At 46.3% G+C, this 19,881-nt stretch overlaps 1 protein-coding gene and 1 long non-coding RNA gene across 3 annotated transcripts in view; one reads left to right on the top strand and one right to left on the bottom strand.

Annotated features, from left to right (window-relative positions):
• Positions 1-89: 89 nt before the first annotated feature.
• The window catches only part of LOC308591347, a 33,928-nt gene continuing 14,136 nt past the window's right edge, over positions 90-19,881 (bottom strand). Inside the window, exon 3 of the long non-coding RNA XR_014010119.1 lies at positions 90-282. This is a non-coding gene — a long non-coding RNA (uncharacterized lncRNA). The remainder of the gene's footprint in view (positions 283-19,881) is intronic.
• Positions 4,181-19,881, top strand: part of CD164L2 (CD164 molecule like 2) — a 42,067-nt gene continuing 26,366 nt past the window's right edge. The window contains exon 1 of one of the 2 annotated variants that reach the window (XM_081202082.1): positions 4,181-4,475. In XM_081202082.1, coding sequence (XP_081058208.1) covers positions 4,385-4,475 — 91 coding nt within the window. In that variant the 5' untranslated portion in view covers positions 4,181-4,384. The remainder of the gene's footprint in view (positions 4,476-19,881) is intronic. The other variant, XM_081202083.1, reaches the window with a different exon arrangement.

Raw genomic sequence — 19,881 nt, 5'->3', positions numbered from 1 at the left:
GTCACAACTTATTACTAAAATGAAAACTATGGAGAGACCTGGTCTTGAATTTTTTATTTTTTAAAAATTGATTTTCCTTCTCTCTCTTTCTTCCCCGATAAGGAGGTTGCTGGGGGTCGAACCACAGACTTTATGTATGCAGGGCACTGAACCATGGTCCTTCCCAGCTTATATGGTTCTTGGAGGTCTCTCCAGGCCCCTCATCCAAGCCATACCCTCATCTGCTCTTCTTGGTGTGTTTGCTTAACTGGTCTTTGAATTCTGATAATACCTCTTCCTTGCCTGGATGGGGGAAAGAGAGGGGTGTATGGTAGAAACTAGGCTACTGTGCATATGTAGAATTGACGCCCATCTCTCCGCCCACTTTTGCTTCTGGCCCCGCCCACCACTGCCACGGGCCCCTTGGGAGGTTACCCAGAAGGCCTGAGGAAACGTTTCCCACCGCTGAGGTAACCTAAGCTCACCTGATCACACACTTCTGGAGATAACTGGAAAACAACTCTGCTGTCATTTATTTCTTTATGTGTTGAAATAATATTTTAATAGGAGAGTTAAAACCCTGCTCCCCTTAACCCAGAACTATAAAACAAATAAAATCTCCAGAAAACTCAACACTTGCACACACACTCCTCCCAAGCATTATTTTGGCCTGGATTTTCAAAAGTGCTTCCCCAATTCTGGAAGTCGTGTTGCCATAGTAACGGTCTCTTGAGTGATTTATGGCTCCCCTGCGAAATGTTTTGGATATAGCAGGCCAACCAAAGGCAGGCTGAGACGATCCAACAGGCCACAGCAAGAGAATGCTAGGTGTGGGGGGCATTCAGTCATTTAAATGGCAAACCTATCTCATCTGTACTTTCCAAAACAATACGACAACCAAATATGGCGACCAAAACACAGCCGTCCTTTGAAATTTGTACTTAAGTGAATTTTGCAAAGCAGCTCTCCAGGCATAGAGATGTGGCACAGAGTTGGATCTGGCTGGACTAAGTTTCCAATAATGTTGCTAATTCCCGCCCCCATACCTGGAGTCCAGAAAGTATGTGCCCACAGGCCCCTCCACTATATGTGCCAATAACTCCCTATGGCTCCTCAGTGCCTCCAATAGGACTTACTCCTTGAGTTTTGAATATGTGCTGTTTGCACAGGTGTGAGGAACCATCTATGAGCAATCTTCATAGCATGGAATTTTCTGCAACTGAATAGAATAGTTTCAAAGAACAGGGTTTATTCCACCAGCTCCGGCTTTCATGCATCCAGGGACCATTCAGAAATTCAGTGTGTGCCTCTCATGGTCATGCAGAAGGAAACTTTATCTACTTCAATGGCAATTCTCCAGCATTCCTGTTAGTGCCTCCTCCAGCCTTTGCCCTCCAGCTGTTTTGAACTACCAGGTTGGGGTAGGCTGATTGGGTGTGCATGACTACTTGCCTGTGAGTTGGATCTGGGCTCTTCATCCGTGGCTCTTTTCCCAATTGCTCAAAGCACTTCTCACACCAGACAAGAACTCTGTAAGGTAGGCCAGTACACAATACTGTATGTACTAACTTGCCTGCTGACTTTGTCCTAGTAATCCACTAGGGGGCGATTTTAGCTAATGTTATTCTCAACTTGCATTCTTACAGGTTTTCCCAATTTAAGCATTTGTCTGGTGTTATTTTATGCATTCACTTTGCAGGTATGTGTGTTAAAGTTGCCAGGAAATGCTTATAGGCCAGCATGCATGATTAGAAGAGAGAGTTTATTTCTTCAGGCAGTTGTATGTTTACTTATTGTGATTGCACACAACGCATGGCATTCTCCTAAATAGAACTGAGTAAGTTGAATGGATCAAATCCCTAGGCTCTTTGTGCCCTGGTTCTTGACAGGGGACAATGGGCATCAATGGAAAATTTGACTATCCCTTTCAAGCCTACAGCCACACCACCCTGAATACACCCAATCCCGTCCGATCTCGGAAGTTAAGCAGGGTCGGGCCTGGTTAGTACTTGGATGGGAGACTATCTCTTTCAAAAGCTATCTGACACAGGTTCCCATACCAAGCATTTTTCCCTAGCTGAAAAGGGTCCTTGAACTCTGATAGTGCCTCTTACTTGTCCAAATGGAGGACAGAGAGGTGCAGGCAGGAGGGTGTAGAAACTAGCCTATGGCACAAAAAGGTAGTTTTTCAGTCTGCTTGTGCTTCTGGCCCCTGGAAGGTTGTTCAGGTGGGAATGTGGCCCTCTGGCTGAAAAAGGTTTCCCACCCCTGCCCTTAACTGGCCTGCTGTCCTCAGGTGTGGTGGAAGATAATGTGACACCTGTCCTTAAAGATCTGCAGTGGCTGCCTGTTTGCTACAGAGGCTGATTTAAAGTGCTGGCTTTGGTCTATAAAGCTCTATACCAGGGGTCAGCAAACTTTTTCAGCAGGGGGCCGGTCCACTGTCCCTCAGACCTTGTGGGTTGCCGGACTATATTCTGGGGTAAAAAATGAACGAATTCCTATGCCCCACAAATAACCCTGAGGTGCATTTTAAATAAAAGGACACATTCTACTCATGTAAAAACACGCTGATTCCCAGACGGTCCGTGGGCCGGATTTAGAAGGCAATTGGGCCGGATCCAGCCCCCAGGCCTTAGTTTGCCTACTCATGCTCTATACTGCTTTGGCTCCAAGTACTTGAAGGATTGCATCCCTTCCTTCTGGCTGACCCATGCTGTAAGATCTATGGAGGAGACCCTGCTCATAGTTCCACCTACAGCTGCAGTCCACGGTGCGACTACATGCAGCAGGGCCTTTTAAGTTGCTGCACCCCAAGTGTGGAATCCCCTCCCCACAGGAATGCAGCTGTCTTAAACATTAGCTGTGTTATGTGCTGGATCAAGACACAGTTGTTTCTGGAGGCCTGACCTGATGCTTCTGGTGACATGGAGGTTCTTTTTAAAAACATTTATTTTTTTAGTTGTGGCACCAGTGTTATAGCCTCGTCTCTACTGGCTTTTGAAGGCATCTCTATTGACACAGTCATTCCCCTGATCACTCAGTGTCTTATTTTAATTGCTGTGTTGTTTCAGTTGGATTGATTTATTTCATACTTTAATTATGGGTGTCTATATTTCAGTGTTTTATGATACTGCTTTACTACATATCTCCAGTATGGATTTTTATATTTCGGTATTGTGCAATTTATTCTTATGCTTTGTGAATTGCATAGAAGCCTACTTTGGCATTAAGCAATATATAAATGTAATAAAAGGAATGCGGGTGGCACTGTGGGTTAAAACACAGAGCCCTGGACTTGCCGATCAGAAGGTCGGCGGTTCAAATCCCCGCGACGGGGTGAGCTCCCGTTGCTTGGTCCTGCTCCTGCCAACCTAGCAGTTCGAAAGCACGTCAAAGTGCAAGTAGATAAATAGGTATCGCTCTGGCGGGAAGGTAAACGTCATTTGCCAGAAGCAGCTTAGTCATGCTGGTCACATGACCCGGAAGCTGTACACTGGCTCCCTCGGCCAATAAAGCGAGATGAGCGCCGCAACCCCAGAGTCGGCTACGACAGGACCTAATGGTCAGGGGTCCCTTTACCTTTACCTTTTTAAATATAACAATAATATAAATATGGGTGGTGCAAAACTCACAGCGTTATTAATTAATTAATTAATATATACCACTTACATGCCAAAATTACTTCCGGAAGCCAGCCACTGGATCCTTTCTGATTTTTTTAATTTTAACTTTCGCTTTTCGTCTTTTATTTACATTGTTGCTTTTATTACCTTTGCATCAATGTGTGTATCTCACGAATGCTTTTCTGTAGCACTCTTTGGGTTTAAAAGGCAGGACAAAAAAATAATGACATTTTCCCTAATTACTGCAGGTAGCAAAACCTCCAGGCAGGCCTGTGATCAAGTGCAGAGTGGGTGGGGGAGAAAAACACACTGCACACGCGCATGGACACCTTTTTATTCATCATCACCATATAAAACTTCCAGGATGGAGCCTGCTTCTTAATTGCAGCAGCTCAAATTAAGCGGGTGAGCTCTTTGTTTTGGCGAAGGTTCTTTGGGTTCCGCTTACGCACGGCGGCTCCTCAGCATAAGAAACAGACGCGCACCGCGGCGTGCGAGGGAGGCGAGGACCCGCCCCTCTCCGGCGGGGGCGGAGCTGCTAGAGCCCCGCCGGCGCACCTGCCTGCCCCATCCCCTTGAATTCCTCCCTCGGTCCCCGCCCGTGCGCGCCTCTGCTCGCTGACTCGCCGCCTCCTCCTCCTCCTGCTGCTGCTCGGTTGCGTCCCCGGGAGCCCCGATCACTTTACAGGCGATCATTATTCCCAAAGTGAAAAACAAGCGCCACTCTGAGCTGGGCGCTCGCTGCTGGCGCTGCTGCTTGCTCCGGAGAGGACCCAGACATGCCTCCTGCTGCGGCCCGCGCCTGGCACCTGCGGGCGGCGCTCCTCTGCGCCCTGATTTGCGCGCACGGCGGGGTCCCCAGCCAGGCAGGTGGGTGAGATCCGGCGTAGGTTTGTCTGTCTCTCCCCCCCCCCCGCCCTTCCTAAACCCCATTCCATTCCACCCCACCCCCGTCCACTGGGGGAGGTCTCTCTCGCTTTCGGAAGGGCGGCGGCGTGCGCGCGGGAAGTTTTGGTTCTCTCGCTTTCCCCGAGGTGGGCTGGATCGTGGGCCAACGGCCGGTTCCGCCGAGCCAGTCACTAGAGGACCTAGCGGTGGGCGGGCGAGTTTGCTTCCTGGGACAGGGTTGGTCCAACCCGACCTTCGCTCCGCGGTAGAGACTCGACGTTACTTGCGGCTCTTTATTGGGTAATAAGGCGTTACTGTACTTTGATCCACGAGGAGCCTCTCCGGGAAAGGACTTGGAAGTTCTCTCCTTGGTTCATTTCTTAACCAAAGAGCAGCGCCTGCTCTTCTGAATTGCCGTTGCACGCCTGTTCGTTGGACTCCAACTCCCAGCAGCCCCAGTACGGCCGGGATGGTGGGACTTAAGAGTCCAGCAACAGCTTGAGGGCCACAAGTTTTTCATCTCTGCTTTTAGAAGAAGTCACTCTCATGTTGGCGTTCATGCTGTGTATATAGGCCATCATTTTGGTTTTATTCTTAATCTTGAACTTTGGAGGAATTCAGAGCAACATTCCTGCCTTTGTCTCCATTAATCCTCACAACAATCCTTTGAGGTGGGTTCGACTGCTGTATGTGTGTGTGTCTCTGAGAGAGAGAGGGACCCAAGCGCACTGAGTGGAGCCACTCTAGGTTTGAAACCAGCTTTCTCTTCTCAAAGTTTGATGCTTGATAGGCCAAATGTATAGCCAGTGTGCAAATGGATGTTTAGCATTTGATTTAAGAGAAGCTTGGCACACAGGAATTGCTCATCCACAGACCTGGGTAATTCATAGAATAGATATCCCTTTCTGTCACATTGGAATGAAAATATAGGCCTGCTATGTGGCAGGTGTGGAAACAGGCAAATTCCACGCTAGAGATAATTCCTGAAAGAATTGGAAATTAATAAGCTGATATCGTAATGTAAATGCTGGGTACAGTTCTTGCCACTTCTCGCCTCAAAAATGATCTTGTAGAGTTGGGAAATGTTTAGGAAAGGGCAACCAAAATGCTCAAGCAACTCCACTATGAAGAAAGGTTGCAGCGTTTGTGTGTTTTTCAGTTTTGAGAAAAAGCAAGTAAGAGGCAACATAATAGGAATGTATAAAATTAGACATGGCGTGGAGAAGGTAGGTAGGGAAAAGCTCCGTCCCTTTATAACTTGTGAATTCATAGACATCCAGTGAAGCTGAATGTTGGAAGATAGGGGACAGATAAAAGAAAATGCTACACAAAGTGAATAGTTAAACTGTGGAGTTTGTTCCCACAGGAGGCAATTATGGCCACCAACTTAGATGGCTTTAAAAGAGGATTATACAAATAAACGGGGGATACGGCTATCCATGGCTACTACACGTATTTGCTATGTTCTGCCTCCATGGTTCTGGATGTTGCTAGAAACCACTGAGTGGGGGCAGAGATTTCGCCTGTGCTCAGGTTTTGTTTGTGGGCTTCCCATAAGCTCCTGGTTAGCCGCTGAGCCAAGTGGGCCACTGGCCTGATCCAACCGACTCTTCTTATGTTGATGCAGGGCTTCTTAAATTTGCACATTATTCTTCTGGTCACCCCAGTGCTAATTCAGGTACAGGCTGGGATGCTGCCTGGGATGCTGAGTGGGCCCGAGCCTTGGGAAGTAGTAGGCTGTCCGGATGAAAAACAGGACAGGCCTTCTGCTCCTTTAGTAGTTGTGTAGAAGAGGAAATCTGAGCAGATGTAGCTTTGTCATACAGGTTGCACTTGCAGAAATGTCATCTTCTGCTTATTAAAAGTTCAGAAGCCCTATCCACCTTTGCACTTGGACACTCTGTGAAGGCATGCCGCCACACTGAAAACTGTATGTGAGCCCAGCCACTGGTCAAATGGGTGTGTAATTTAAGGGAGTGTCCCATTAAACTTTAATTAGTTTAATGCTAATCATATGTCCAGTGCACTTCCGATGCCACAGTGTCCCATTACAGCAGAGCATTTCGCACAGCGGCTCAAGAAGGGCTGGAGAGTCAGCATCTTTTCAATAAAGGAATCTTGGAGCAAGCGGTTTGGAACTCAAATAAAAGGTTTATTTACACAAAACAAAAAAACCCTGGTGAAGAATCACACATTTCAGCAAACACGCCCCAAATGAAAAGGGAGGGGAAGAAGGGGCAAACACATGAGTGAGTTGACTATTTATACAAACTCACATTCCTGGAAGCCTAACGATCTCCAGCTGCTCAGTGATTAGAGCGTCTTGATTAGAGCTTCTTAACCCTTTAATACCAACACCCCCTCTCGCTCGTAACACTGAGCTGTAACAACCTTAATGCAAATTTAAACCTGAACAGAAACATTTATGAGATTGCGGACTCAAAGCTTTTGTAAAACCGTCTGCGAGATTTTCTTTGCTTGGACAATACTTTAGTTCAATTAAACCTTGTTTTACACTTTGGCATACATTTTGATAACGGATATCCAAATGTTTTGTGTGTGCCTTGAATTGACCTGATTTAGCTAGTTTAATACAAGGTTGATTGTCTTCCCACACTCTGATAGGTAGGGAACATTCTCCAAACAATTCTTGTACCAGTTGCTTATAAAATTCCAGTTCTCTACATACATCTGATAATGCATTGTACTCAGATTCAGTTGAACTTAAAGCTATAAGTGATTGTTTTCTTGATCTCCAACCAATTAGTGCATTTCCAAATTTTATCGCCATTCCTGACACTGATTTTCTATCTGGTCCAGCATCAGCCCAACTGCTGTCAGCCCAACATTCAAGTTGTGTGCTGCCCTCTGCTGATAGTTTTAAGCGAAATCTTTTGGTAGTTTGGAGATACCTTAAAACTCTTTTTACTCCTTGCCAAGCATGCATTGATGGTTTTTCAGCTTGTCTACACAGCATGTTGACAGCATATGTTATATCGGGCCGAGTCCACTGTGCGATGTGGAGTAGACTGCCTATCGCTGACTGGTAAACCCCGGGATTACAGAACTCTGCCTGTTGCTCAGCTTGAGCATCCTTTGTGTAACTTAACTCCATTGGGGTTTTAACACCAGCACAGTTGTCCATTTTAAACCTTTCCAGCAACTGCTGGATCTTAGCTTCTTGGCTGAGCCAATAGTGCCCATCTTCATCTTGCTGAATTTTAACTCCTAGATAAACAGATACATTGCCTAGTGATTTTATCTGAAACCTTTCTCCAAGCTTTGTGGCAAATTGTTGTGCAAGGTTATCGTCCTTTCCACTGTATAATAAATCGTCAACAAATATCAAGACTGCTTCTTGTTCACATCCCGAGCCTTTTAGATAAAGACACGCATCTGCTGCGCTCTTTCTGAACCCCATGCTCTCTAGAGCATCGTTTAAGCAGGAATTCCAATTACGGGCGGACTGTTTCAGCCCATAAATGGATTTGTGTAGGCGCCAAACCTGGTTTGGCTTGTCTCCTTCAAAACCTGGTGGTGGCGTCATATAGACTTCCTCCTGTAAGTCTGCATTTAAATAAGCCACATTGACATCAAAATGAAACAGCTTATTTCCCTTCTTAGCTGAAGAGGCTAAAAGCATTCTTAATGACTCCGATCTTGAAGTAGGGGCATAAATTTGAGAATAGTGAACTCCTTTGCGCTGTGAAAACCCTTTTGCAACTAGTCGGGCTTTATATTGCAACTCCTCAGTAGTTGTGGGCTTTAAACGATATACCCATCGACAACCTACAGCTTGTTGGCCTTTTGGAAGCTCTGTACTTGTAAACACACCGAGAGACTTCATTGAAGCCATCTCTTTTTCCATTGCTTCCTGCCACTTTGCGGCTTCTGAGCTTGGAAGCTGTTGTACCTCTACATAGCTATCTGGCTCACACTGTGCCATATTTACGTATACACTTGTCACCTTAAACCGCTCTGGCGGCTTGCCCTTTGTGGCACGTTTTGACCTGCGCAATTGCTCCTCTTGTGCCCCCTCTGACCGTTGGCTGTCAGAATCTGTCTCAGACTTTATGTCTGGACGTGCCCCTAGGGATAAAGACCTCCGTTTAGATACCTCCCTTGGGCTTGGTGTTGCAGGCGACCTGCTTCGCTTTTGCTGTCTGCTAGGCCTAATGACTGGCAATGTTGGAACACTTTTAGATTCTGGCTTTTCTACCTTAGGAGAAGAACCTTGTGCCTGGTCAGAATCTGCATCTGAACCATGTGCACCATCCCCTTCTGGCTCATCACCCTCTGGACTTTCTTTCTCAGCATAAATGCCTAAATCATCTCTCAAAATGTCAGGGTTAGCATGTAAGTGAGTCCATCCGGATTGCTCACAAAATTCAGCGCTCCTACTGAGGACCACTCTTGTAGTATCCCCATCTGGGTTCACGAACCTCCAAGATTTGGCATGTGGTTCGTACCCACAAAAGATGAGTTTCCTAGCCCTTGGACCTCCCTTCTTCCTTAACGCTTTTGGGATAAGTACATAGGCTTGAGATCCAAACACCCGAAAGTAATTAACTTTGGGCTTCTTCCCATATAAAGCAAAATATGGCGTAGTATCAATTACTGAATTATATACTCGGTTCAGAACATGAGTAGCCGTCTGCCAGGCTTCCGCCCAGTAACTTTGAGGAAGTTTAGCATCAAACAACATAGAGTTTGCCAACTCTTGCAGAACCCTGTTTTTACGTTCAGCCACGCCTCCTTCTTGGGGGGAATAAGGTGTAGACAGACGATGCTTAATTCCCTTTTTCTTAAAGAAATTCTGCAACACGGACCCGGTAAATTCTGACCCTCTGTCTGTTTGAAAAGCAAGAACTCTAGTACCGAATTCAAGTTCTACTGCATGAACCCAATTTTTAACTGTTTCTGCAGTATCTGCTTTTGTTTTGAGAGGAAAAAACCATGTGACCTTTGTTTTGTCATCTGAGAGACACAGCGCATACCTCGAACCTCCCATGCTAGCAACAGGCATTGGGCCACATAGGTCCATATGCACAAGTTGGAATACCTTGTCAGATTTCCTATTTGAACTGGGATAGCTGCATCTATGAACCTTCGCCTTTTTGCATGCAGTACAATCCAAATACTTAGTACATTTGTTCAATTTGCACCCTTCTGATAATTCAGGTTGCCTTTTAACATACTGAAAATTAATATGTCCCAAACGGCGATGCCATAAATGAACACAAGAATTATGGGTAGGCGAGTTCACACAACCAGCATGAACCTGTTCAACTTCATCTGGACTTGTCTCAAAATAATATAACCCATTTCTGCATTCCACCTGCAAAAGAGATACGTTATTCTTTGAAATAGTGCAAACCCCATTTTCAAACACAGTTTTAAACCCATTTCTATCAAGTTCTGACACAGACAAAATACACCCCTTCATTCCCTTTAGCACGTAGGCATCAATTTCTGTTTGCAAACACTTCAAAAACACTGTGCCTACGGTCTCTAAGGAACGTTTAGTTGAATCTGCCATGGTCACAACTTTAAGGGTTTGCAAATGTCTGCAATTCTGCAAACGGACACTAGATGGCGCCACCAGGTGATGAGATGCACCACTGTCGATCAACCAGCGTAGATTGCTGCCTTGGCCACGCCCTTGCATCAACACCATTGCTGAAGCCATGTGCTGTGTGCTGTGGGAGTAGCCACGACCTCCTCCTCTTCTTTGACGTCCTCTGGAACTCCTTGTCTGGTAACTAGGGGCAACGGCCTTGGTGCTATCTTGACCAGGTTCACGTGTACAATTCCTGATTAAATGGGAAGAGGAACCACAGCGAAAACAGTGTCTAGCTGCAAAAGCATTTACTGTGTTCTCAAACTCAGCATCCCCACTCTTAGGCACAGCATAACTCCCCTTTGAAGACAAACCTCTTTCTCTTTGCCTTTTATCCTGTTCATCTGCAAGTCGAGAAGAAATGTATTCAAGGGTTAATTCAGTTGAAGGCATAGCTTCCAAAGTTAAAGCCAGAGTCTCATAGCTTTTATCAAGAGAAGACAACAAAATGTATGACTGCTGCTCCATAGAGAAAGGAATGCCCAGCTGTCTTAGTTGATTAAAGGCGGACACCATTTTGGCAATATGTTCTTTCACACACGCTCCCGGTTGGAGACGTAAATCAAACAAACATCTTGTAGCATGGATCTTGGCCCCCGCAGTGTTTCTGGAATTTAACCGCTGCAGAACCGTCCAGACCTCATGCGTGTTCTTTAACTCAGAAACATAAGGCATTTGCTCTGGTCCCACTGCCAAAACTAGTAGACCTTGGGCTTTCCTGTCGCGTTTCTGTGAAACTGCCGCTGCTGCTTTGTCTTCTGCAGACGCGTCTGCAGCTGCCTGTAAAGGCGGTGCTTCAGTACAACTCCACAACTCTTTTGCTTGCAACCAAACCCTTACTCTAAACTTCCAATCTTGCCAATTTTTCCCATTGAGTCGCGTAAAGGGGACAGTAAAACTTTCCTGGGACTCTGCCATCCTCCCTGGGGCTTAGGAACGATACTCACAGACCTGTAGACCGTCTCCCAGCTGCTGAGGTGGCTCCTCGAGGAATAAGGCGTCTTCCAGCGAGTACAAACTGCACAGTGCCTCTTTAAAACTTTTCCTAGGCACGTTGCAGGACTCAAGCTGCTTTGAAGGCTTTCGTTGTCGGCAACCGCTTCTGTCTTCGCTCCATTCCTTGTATAAATCACTCTTAACTGCACTCCTTATCTCCTTCTTGACGTACAAACAGCCATAACCTGTCCCATTAAACTTTAATTAGTTTAATGCTAATCATATGTCCAGTGCACTTCCGATGCCACAGTGTCCCATTACAGCAGAGCATTTCGCACAGCGGCTCAAGAAGGGCTGGAGAGTCAGCATCTTTTCAATAAAGGAATCTTGGAGCAAGCGGTTTGGAACTCAAATAAAAGGTTTATTTACACAAAACAAAAAAACCCTGGTGAAGAATCACACATTTCAGCAAACACGCCCCAAATGAAAAGGGAGGGGAAGAAGGGGCAAACACATGAGTGAGTTGACTATTTATACAAACTCACATTCCTGGAAGCCTAACGATCTCCAGCTGCTCAGTGATTAGAGCGTCTTGATTAGAGCTTCTTAACCCTTTAATACCAACAGGGAGTGGCTGTAGAAGGTGCCAGGTTCAATCCCCAGCATCTCCAGGTGGGGCTGCGAATGCCGCCACCCCCCTGCCTGAATCCCTGGAGAAGCCGCACACTGCCAGCCAGCATAGTAGGTCCTGAACAAGGTAATAAGAAGGAATCAGTAATAAGAGAATTTCCTGTGTTCCTAATTCAGCAAAGATCTGCCATCCAGCCATGTTCCTCTTTGGAGGGAAAGGGTTACGGGGAACGTCAAGCATTCATTTGTACATATGAATGTCTGATTTGCATCTATACTCAGTTAACCTGGTAATAAGCGGAACACATTTGCATGAAACAGCCTGCTCTTACCTTTGTGTAGGGCAATGCAGCTGTGAGTGTTTGAACTGCTTCCAAAAGCAGACTAATGGAGAGAAATCAACGTTTTCATCGGAGGCCTTTCTCTGGGTGCTGCACCTGAGGGAGGTGTACAAGGTGGTCTTTTCAGTGGTAGCCCCTGCCTGTGGAATGTTCTACCCAGGGAAACCTTTCCAGTACTGTCTCTGTTAATCTTTATGCAGCAGACTGAGTCTAGAAAGCTCTGAGAAATAGAAATAACTTTGCCTGTTGATAAAATAGACCATAAGGTATGTTCTAGGCCAACTTCCTTGCAGAGTGTGTTACACAACCGGGGAGCCACCACTAAGTAGGCCCTCTTCAGAGTTCAGAGTTTCCTCCACTGAAGATGCATGTTAGCATTATTTAGCTCTCATCCCTCTCAGTGTTCAATCTAGGGCATTTATTGCTTTTTTGTAATGTTGTAACCTGAGAAAAAAGAGCTCAAACAGTTGCTTTTCTCCTACTCTGGGTGGGTTTTCAGTCTGCTTTGCATGCAGAAGGTCCCAAGTTCAATCCTTAGCATCTCCAGATAGGGCTAAGACTGTCCTCCATCTGAAAGCCTGGAGAGGTGCTTCCAGTCAGTGTAGGCAATACTAAGTTGGCTATGCCAATGGTTTGGCTGGGTATATGGCAACCTCCTATGTTCCTTTGTTTGTATGAACAACCTAACATGCAGTGGCCTCTCTGGTTGACATGTGCTCCGCAAACCTGTCACTTAAGGTTTTCCAGGATGCCTGTTGGCTGAGGAAGTGAATCAACACTTTAGATATGTGTCCTCTCTCACTATGGATCTGTACCACTGAGCCCTAGGTGTAACCTTGGCACCGAGCCTTTGCCAAGTTGCTGTTGCCTAATTAATGTTGTGAAGTTGTTGTTAGGGTGCCAGTGACAGTTGGATGCATTGTAAGTGTAATCTGAGTCCTTGGGGTTGGGACGGGAAAGGAGAGACGGTAAATAGGTGACCTCTCAAAGAAGCAGAAAGGGCTTTAAAGCAAAGGACGACAAGCGTTGTACAAGTGTTTTAAAAATGCCCCCCTCCCGAGATCCCTTGGGCTCATCCCAAGAAAATTACCCCATAAAAACAAAAGGCTCCCTGATTCTTCAAGGGGTGGGCCTGGTCTCAGTGGTAGAGCATCTGCTTTGCATGCAGAAGGTCCCAGATTTAATCCCTGCCATCTCCCTCCCTGTAAACCTGGGGAGACATTGCCATTCATGTGTAGACAGGACTGTACTAAATGAACAACTGGTCTGATGACTCCGTATAAGGCAGCAAACTACTGTATATTCCTTTTGGAATGCCTTGATGTTTGAGTTGACAAGGCCTTTGCCCTAATTTTCCCCCAAAAGCTCTTTTTAACGTGCTAAGATCTGTACAATCCTTTTCACCCATCTTTTCAGGGCCCCTTCAAGGAAGGTGCTGCTGTTCCCGTTTTGCAGAGGGGACCCATAGAAAATGGTTTGTCCCAGGTCACCCAGGGAAACCCAAGTCTACAATTCTGTGTGTTCTTTTCCCCCAGTGAGTTCCATTCAGTTGTCAGGCTGACTTTAGTAAGCAAGGATAGATTGGGGTGCAAGTTTCCTAGTTCAGTCCTTTTCCCACTATACTGCATGGCACACCTGTCTGGCACTTTTAACACCTGTATAGAAGTGGGGTGTCTCTGTTCAGCAGCTAGGGTAAGCACAAGTCATTTAACAACTACAGCAAAAAGGGTGGTCTCTCCTGGATCTTTTGCTATTCGACTTTACTTCCTTACATATGTGTCATTCCTCTGTGCTTGACTTGGTTAGAAAGCAGCAAACTGTTACAGTTTGTTTTTAAAATGTGCAACCTGCTTTTCACAGGTGCCTTAAAATGACTTACAAAGAAGACAAAATACAACATACAAAATATAAAGCATAGATGAAACATCTGTAGGAGGGGAGAACATCAGAGCTGCACTCCTGAAATAAAACCATTTTGGCATCTGAAACTTCGCCAGGGCAGTGCCTGCCTGGTTTCTACTGGGACGGTGATCCAGAGATTTGGGCCCACTGTCCTGAAGGCTCACGTTGACATGAGTCATGCTTCTGCACCATTGGGAGCCACTAATAGTGCTGCCCCAGATGATATTGGTGATTGGCCTGGGACATACTGGGCAAGACAGTCCTAAAGGTATCCTGAGCCTAAGCTGTTCAGGGCTTGCACTTCTTCAAGAACCTTGAACCTTGCTCAGTAGAAGACGGGAAGCCAGTGCAGGTCTTTTAGCACAGGTGTCATACATCGGCTGTAGTCTCTTCCCATCTCCAGACCAGATCCGAGGGCAGCCCCACACAGAACACATTGTGATAATTCAGCCTTGAGGTTGTCAGTGCCTGAACTAATGTAGTCAGGTTTCTGAGCCAAGAGCCCAGCTCCTGTGGGGAACTGCAGGAGATTGTGGCAAGTGCAGGTTGCTAATGACCCAAGCGCAACTCAGGTGAAAAATTGCACTCCCTGGATGTCCCCCTTCTATGCAGGTATTAAAACTGCTAGAACTGGTTCTCCCTTAATAATGCATCTAGTCACTTGTTCTCTCAGGGTATCTGAATGTTCCATGCAGAAAGCAAGGCTCTGCTGTGAACTGGCATTTAATTGAGTGGAGATCTGTGACACTGCTGAGACCCTTGTCTCACTGCCGACTCGCAAGTCTCCTCCTCCCTCCTTGGTTTTGTAAGTAGCTGCATAGGAGAGACTAGCACAGCACAGGGCTATTTTAACTTTCAGCTGCAAGCATGCATGTATGGCCCACTGCTAACTCCCAGAGCCCCCTAACCATGTTCTCCTTAATAAATTTTATTTACTTTGCAACATTTACACGCTGCTTGACTGTAATAAAACCTCCAAGCGGTTTGCAAAAATAAATTAAAAACATCAAGATGATCAAAACATGTATTTAAGGACATTCCAAAGCCGATTTGAATCAAGCAAAAATAGATTAAAACACATGTCACCACCCTAGATATCTGGATAGGCTTGCCTAAACAAACACAAGCAAGTGCTGAAAAGAGGCCAGCAAAGGTACCTGCCTGATGTTAATAGGCAGGGAGTCCCAATGTGTCGGTGATGCCATGCTAAAAAATCAACTTCTCACAAGTGCAGAAGGAGTATGGCACCTGTAAGAGTAGCAGTTTCACAGATCGCGGTCGGCATACATGGGGTAAGGCAATTCTGCAAGTGAACTCCTTGCAGGGATGGAGCATGCTTGACCATCCATCCAAATGTTGTTGGGACTCCATCTCTCGCCTACCTGACCCTTGGCTATATGCTGGTGTGAGTTGGGAGTGCAACATCCTCTCTGTGCTACCTCTTTCCCTCTCCAATTGAGGGAGTGGCAGCAGGGACAAAGGAAAGGAGTACCAGGTTCTATTGCCTCACCCTCTCCTTTGGAAGCAGAGAGGGAGAGGAGAGCAAGGGTGTGGGTGGCAGCAGCAGCAGTAGCAGCAAAGAGGAAGAGGTAGCCCCCTTGAAGGCATCATGTCTGAAAGACTGGAGCCAACGCTGACCTGCCTGCCCCCATAAGAGCTGTTTCAATGCCCACAGTTAGTGATATGCCTCTTTGAGTTTCTGGTAGTGGGAGGAAACAATTGTGGGATAATTCCAGTTGCCCCAACGGAGCCGTGATGATGTGAGTTTTCATTGATGGTAGTACGCAAGTCAATGTCTCTTCAATGGAGGCTAGTCCATTAGGGTCAACGAGGCACTGCTTCATCAACATATTCTCCCTTCAGCCAGCCTCTCTGCCTGCCTTCTTCCTTACAATCATTCCATGGGGGTGGCCCTCTGTGTTGGCCTTGTAAACTCAGGAGGGAGGAGGGTGTGAGAAAGACTTCTCATTGGCTTTGGTGCCACCTGCTGCTGTTCTCTGTGCCTTCTGGCTTTCCTGTCCCAGTGGGCACCACTGAATATCTTGGAGGTGTCTCAGCATCATCATTATTACTATTATTTATTAAATTTGTATACTACCTTTTGTCTGCAGATCTCAGGGCAGTGCACGGCAAGGATCCAGGGCAGTCAACATGGTGCATTTCAAATAAATAAAACTCCCATCATTTCTTGCTATTAGCCACGTTGTGGGGGTGCAGGTGGCTGATGGGAGTTGTAGTTCCCAACAACGGATTGAGGGCACTACCTTGGCTACCTTGAGAGTGATCATCATGGGAAATTGGAAGGTGCAACTCACCTTAACTGGATCCAAAAAGCACATTCTGTAGACTCTTGCATTCCTTTGGTCTTTGCTCTTTCTGAAAATGGCTTGGAGGCTATCTGTGGATAGCACAGGGTGTCATCCAACTCTATAGATGAATGGTGGCGTTTGCTGAAAGTTTTGCAAGAGGTGCAAAGACCAGGCGACCAAGGAAGGTGCTGGGGTTCTTGCATGGTTTTCTCTTTTTTACCAGCTGTGCAAGAAGAGGAAATTTCAGCGTGCGGGCAGTTTGCCCTGCAGGGTGATGAGAAGCTGCCCTAACCAAAATTCTTCTTGTAGCACCTTAAAGACCAACTAAGTTAGTTCTTGGTATAAGCTTTCGTGTGCATGCACACTTCTTCAGATACACACTGTATCTTTAAGGTGCTACAGGAAGGAATTTTTTTGTTTTGACTATGGCAGACCAACACGGCTACCTATCTGTAACAAAATTCTTCTGCACACCTTTCAAAGGTACAAGGGCCTTGTCCTCTTATACCAAGTGAGACCATTGGTCCGTCTAGCTTGGTTTTGTCTACTGAGCAGTGACTTCAGAGTTTCAGGAAGGGGACATCCCTAGCCCTACCTGGAGATGCCAGGGATTGAACTTGGGACCTTCTGCATGCAAGGCAGATGTTCTTCCACTGAGCTATGGCCCTTCCCCCATGCTTGCAAAGAAGTCCTGCAGCTCTCTCTGATGCCCGTTTTACCTCACTCTGATTTGAATGGGGTTTGCTTCCAAGTGCCTGCACGGAATTGCAGCCTCGTGGATGCCCATAACTGCCCACGGTCCTGCAGATGGGAAAGTGGGAATAACTTTCGTTAACGCTTTCCCTCGCAGTGATTTGCTTATTCTGGGGGTTACTGTTTGAGGCCCCATCTGTAGTGTGGCTGAAACAGATTGAGAGAGATTTTGAAACAGCCGGTGCGCTCTCTACATACGCGCGTACGCGCACACACACACACACACACACACACACACACACTCCACCCCCCCATGCCTCTTGCTGTCCGATAAAGCATGCCAGGATTCAGAGGAGTCAAGTAAAGCGTCTGATTTGTGAGCATCTTTCCTTTTGCCGCGATAAAAATAACTCGACTTGTCGAAACCTGCCAGAAATCTGGAGAGCAAAGTCCCACTTCCTGATTGGCTACAGTACCAGTCCCTCACTGCTAGGCAAAGCTCTGTAGTCAGAATCCCGTATCCATGGCAATAGGCCCCATCAGCTTTTGAACTTTTCCACCGTGGAAAGGTAATTGGTTAACTTGTATATTCGCATGAGCAGAAAAGACTCACGCTGACTTGGACACCTATCCATTGCTTGTTGACAAGTCAGCTCCAAGTGAGTGGGTGTCACCTGCTTACCGTTGCCTCCCAGTTCCAAATTCTTTCCTGTCCTGTGTGTGCCGACTCGGAAGTAAGCCCTATGGGAGCAGGCTGATTGGCAGATTTTTTAGATACATCTCATCAGTGTGATTTTTTAAAGGATATTTGGAGGGTTGGGGGCAGCGCAGTTAGACCTCTTCAGACCCCTCCTGCTCGCACAGAACTGCCACATTTTCAGCTCAGAGCAAGAGCTCATCTGGGCATCACTGAGAGGCCGTGTGGTATAGTGGTTAGAGTTTTGCCTTAGGACCTGGGAGATTAGGGTTCAAATCCCCGCTCGGTCATGAAGCTGTCACTGGGTGGCCTTGGGCCAGTCGTTCAGCCTCGCCTCGTAGGGTTGCTGTGGGGATTAAATGGGGAGGGGGAAGAGAGCTACATACAGCATCTTGAGCCCCTTGGAGGAAAGGTGGGATATAAATGCAATAAAGAAAGAAATGAAATGTGGTTGCATTCAAGGATTGGCAATACATTCTCTCATATTTAACCCTATGCCCCAAATATCCTTTAACTGCTGTGTGGCTGATGTGTAAATTTCCACATATCAACAAAACTATTCATCAAACAGAAAAGAAAGGCAGCAGGGTCTTGGAGAGGAGAACACACAAAGGCTGTGTTGTTCCCTGGCAACTAGTATTTAGAGAGATGGAGCCTCAGGTGGTAGAGACTTCATACAGCCGTGGTGACCAGTGGCCTTAATCTCCAGTGAATTTATCTTAAAGGTAAAGGGACCCCTGACCATTAGGTCCAGTCATGGCCAACTCTGGGGTTGCGGCACTCATCTCGCTTTATTGGCCGAGGGAGCTGGCATACAGCTTCTGGATCATGCGACCAGCATGACTAAACCGCTTCTGGCGAACCAGAGCAGCGTACAGAAACGCCGTTTACCTTTCCGCCGGAGCGGTACCTATTTATCTACTTGCACTTTGATGTGCTTTCGAACTGCTAGGTTGGCAGGAGCAGGGACTGAGCAATGGGAGATTCGAACCTCTGACCTTCTGATCGCCAAGTCCTAGGCTCTGCGGTTTAACCCACAGCGCCACCTGCGTCCCTGAATTTATCTCACCCCCTTTTAAAAGCTGTTAGGCTGAGAGGCAATGGCTGGTCCCAAATCACCCAGTGAGCTTCATGGCTAAGTGGGGATTTTGGCCCTGGTCTCCCTGGTCCTGGTAAAACGCTCTTTAACATATGGCTAAAAAACCAAACCCTCAGGCACCTGAGGTTTGATTAGAACAAGGACCTGTGCCCTAGTTGTCAAACTCCAACTCCCATCAGCCCCCGTCAGCATGGTGGTTGGGAATGATGGGAGGAAGAATCCAACAACAACTGGATGCAGCATCCTCAGAAACTGACCTCTTTTATTGCTTTCCCCAAACTAGTTCCAAACCTTGCTTCCTTTTGCATGTAAAATTATCATAGCATATTTTTATGACCGGGAGAGAAACTTACCAGTATAAATCCTCTTTTGAATCTCATTCTATTGGCATGCTGAAGCATAATCTCTGATGGGGGAGTGAAAAGAATTCTCTAGGTAGATTTCATAAAACAAAGCTACGGATTTGCTATTAATAAGCTGTGACTCATGGTTATTTTTTTCGTAGCTCATTTTTTCTTTTTAAAAAATTGAGTGTCAGCAAGTGGATGTGGGGCGAGGGAGGGGGCTGCCATAAAGAGATGGCATTCCATGGTAATAGGATTTAGGATTAATGTATGTCATGGTAGATGGAAGGAATGTGGGTGGGGGAGTTTAACCATTCGTTCTTTCCCATCACCCCCCCCCATCTATTCTAGTATAGGAGTCGCAAGTTTTAACTAAAGGAAACCATTGTTAGGACCAATGAGGCTAGATGTTAAGCAAGAAATCTGTAACTCTGATAGCAAGGGGAGAACCACGTATGCCACCTTGAGTTCTTTGGAGAGAAGGTGGGATATAAATTAAATAAATGAAGTGTTTGTAACTGAACTATGAGTTGGTTATCTTAAAAATGATTTCAGTGTTTACGTGTTGCTTTTCACAGGATTCTTTGTATGAGAACCTTGGTTGAAGGGTGGTCAAAAAATATAATTTAGGATTATAATTAAAAATGGGTACAGAGTGGAAGACCGACAAGGGTTTGGAAGCAGATATTAAAAGCCTGAGCCTGCAGATTGCGCCAGCCCTACGCTGAAATGGAGAAGTGTTGTGTGGGCTTTAATTAGATTCGGTCATGCTTGATGCGAAGTCGTATTGGGTTTCACCAAAGGCTACAGGCACTTT

This window comes from Podarcis bocagei, assembly GCF_964188305.1.
Source record: "Podarcis bocagei genome assembly, chromosome: 7".
In the NCBI taxonomy this organism is placed as follows: domain Eukaryota; kingdom Metazoa; phylum Chordata; class Lepidosauria; order Squamata; family Lacertidae; genus Podarcis; species Podarcis bocagei.
The sequence above is the reverse complement of the archived record's forward strand: the minus strand, read 5'-3'. Positions and strand labels throughout refer to the sequence as shown.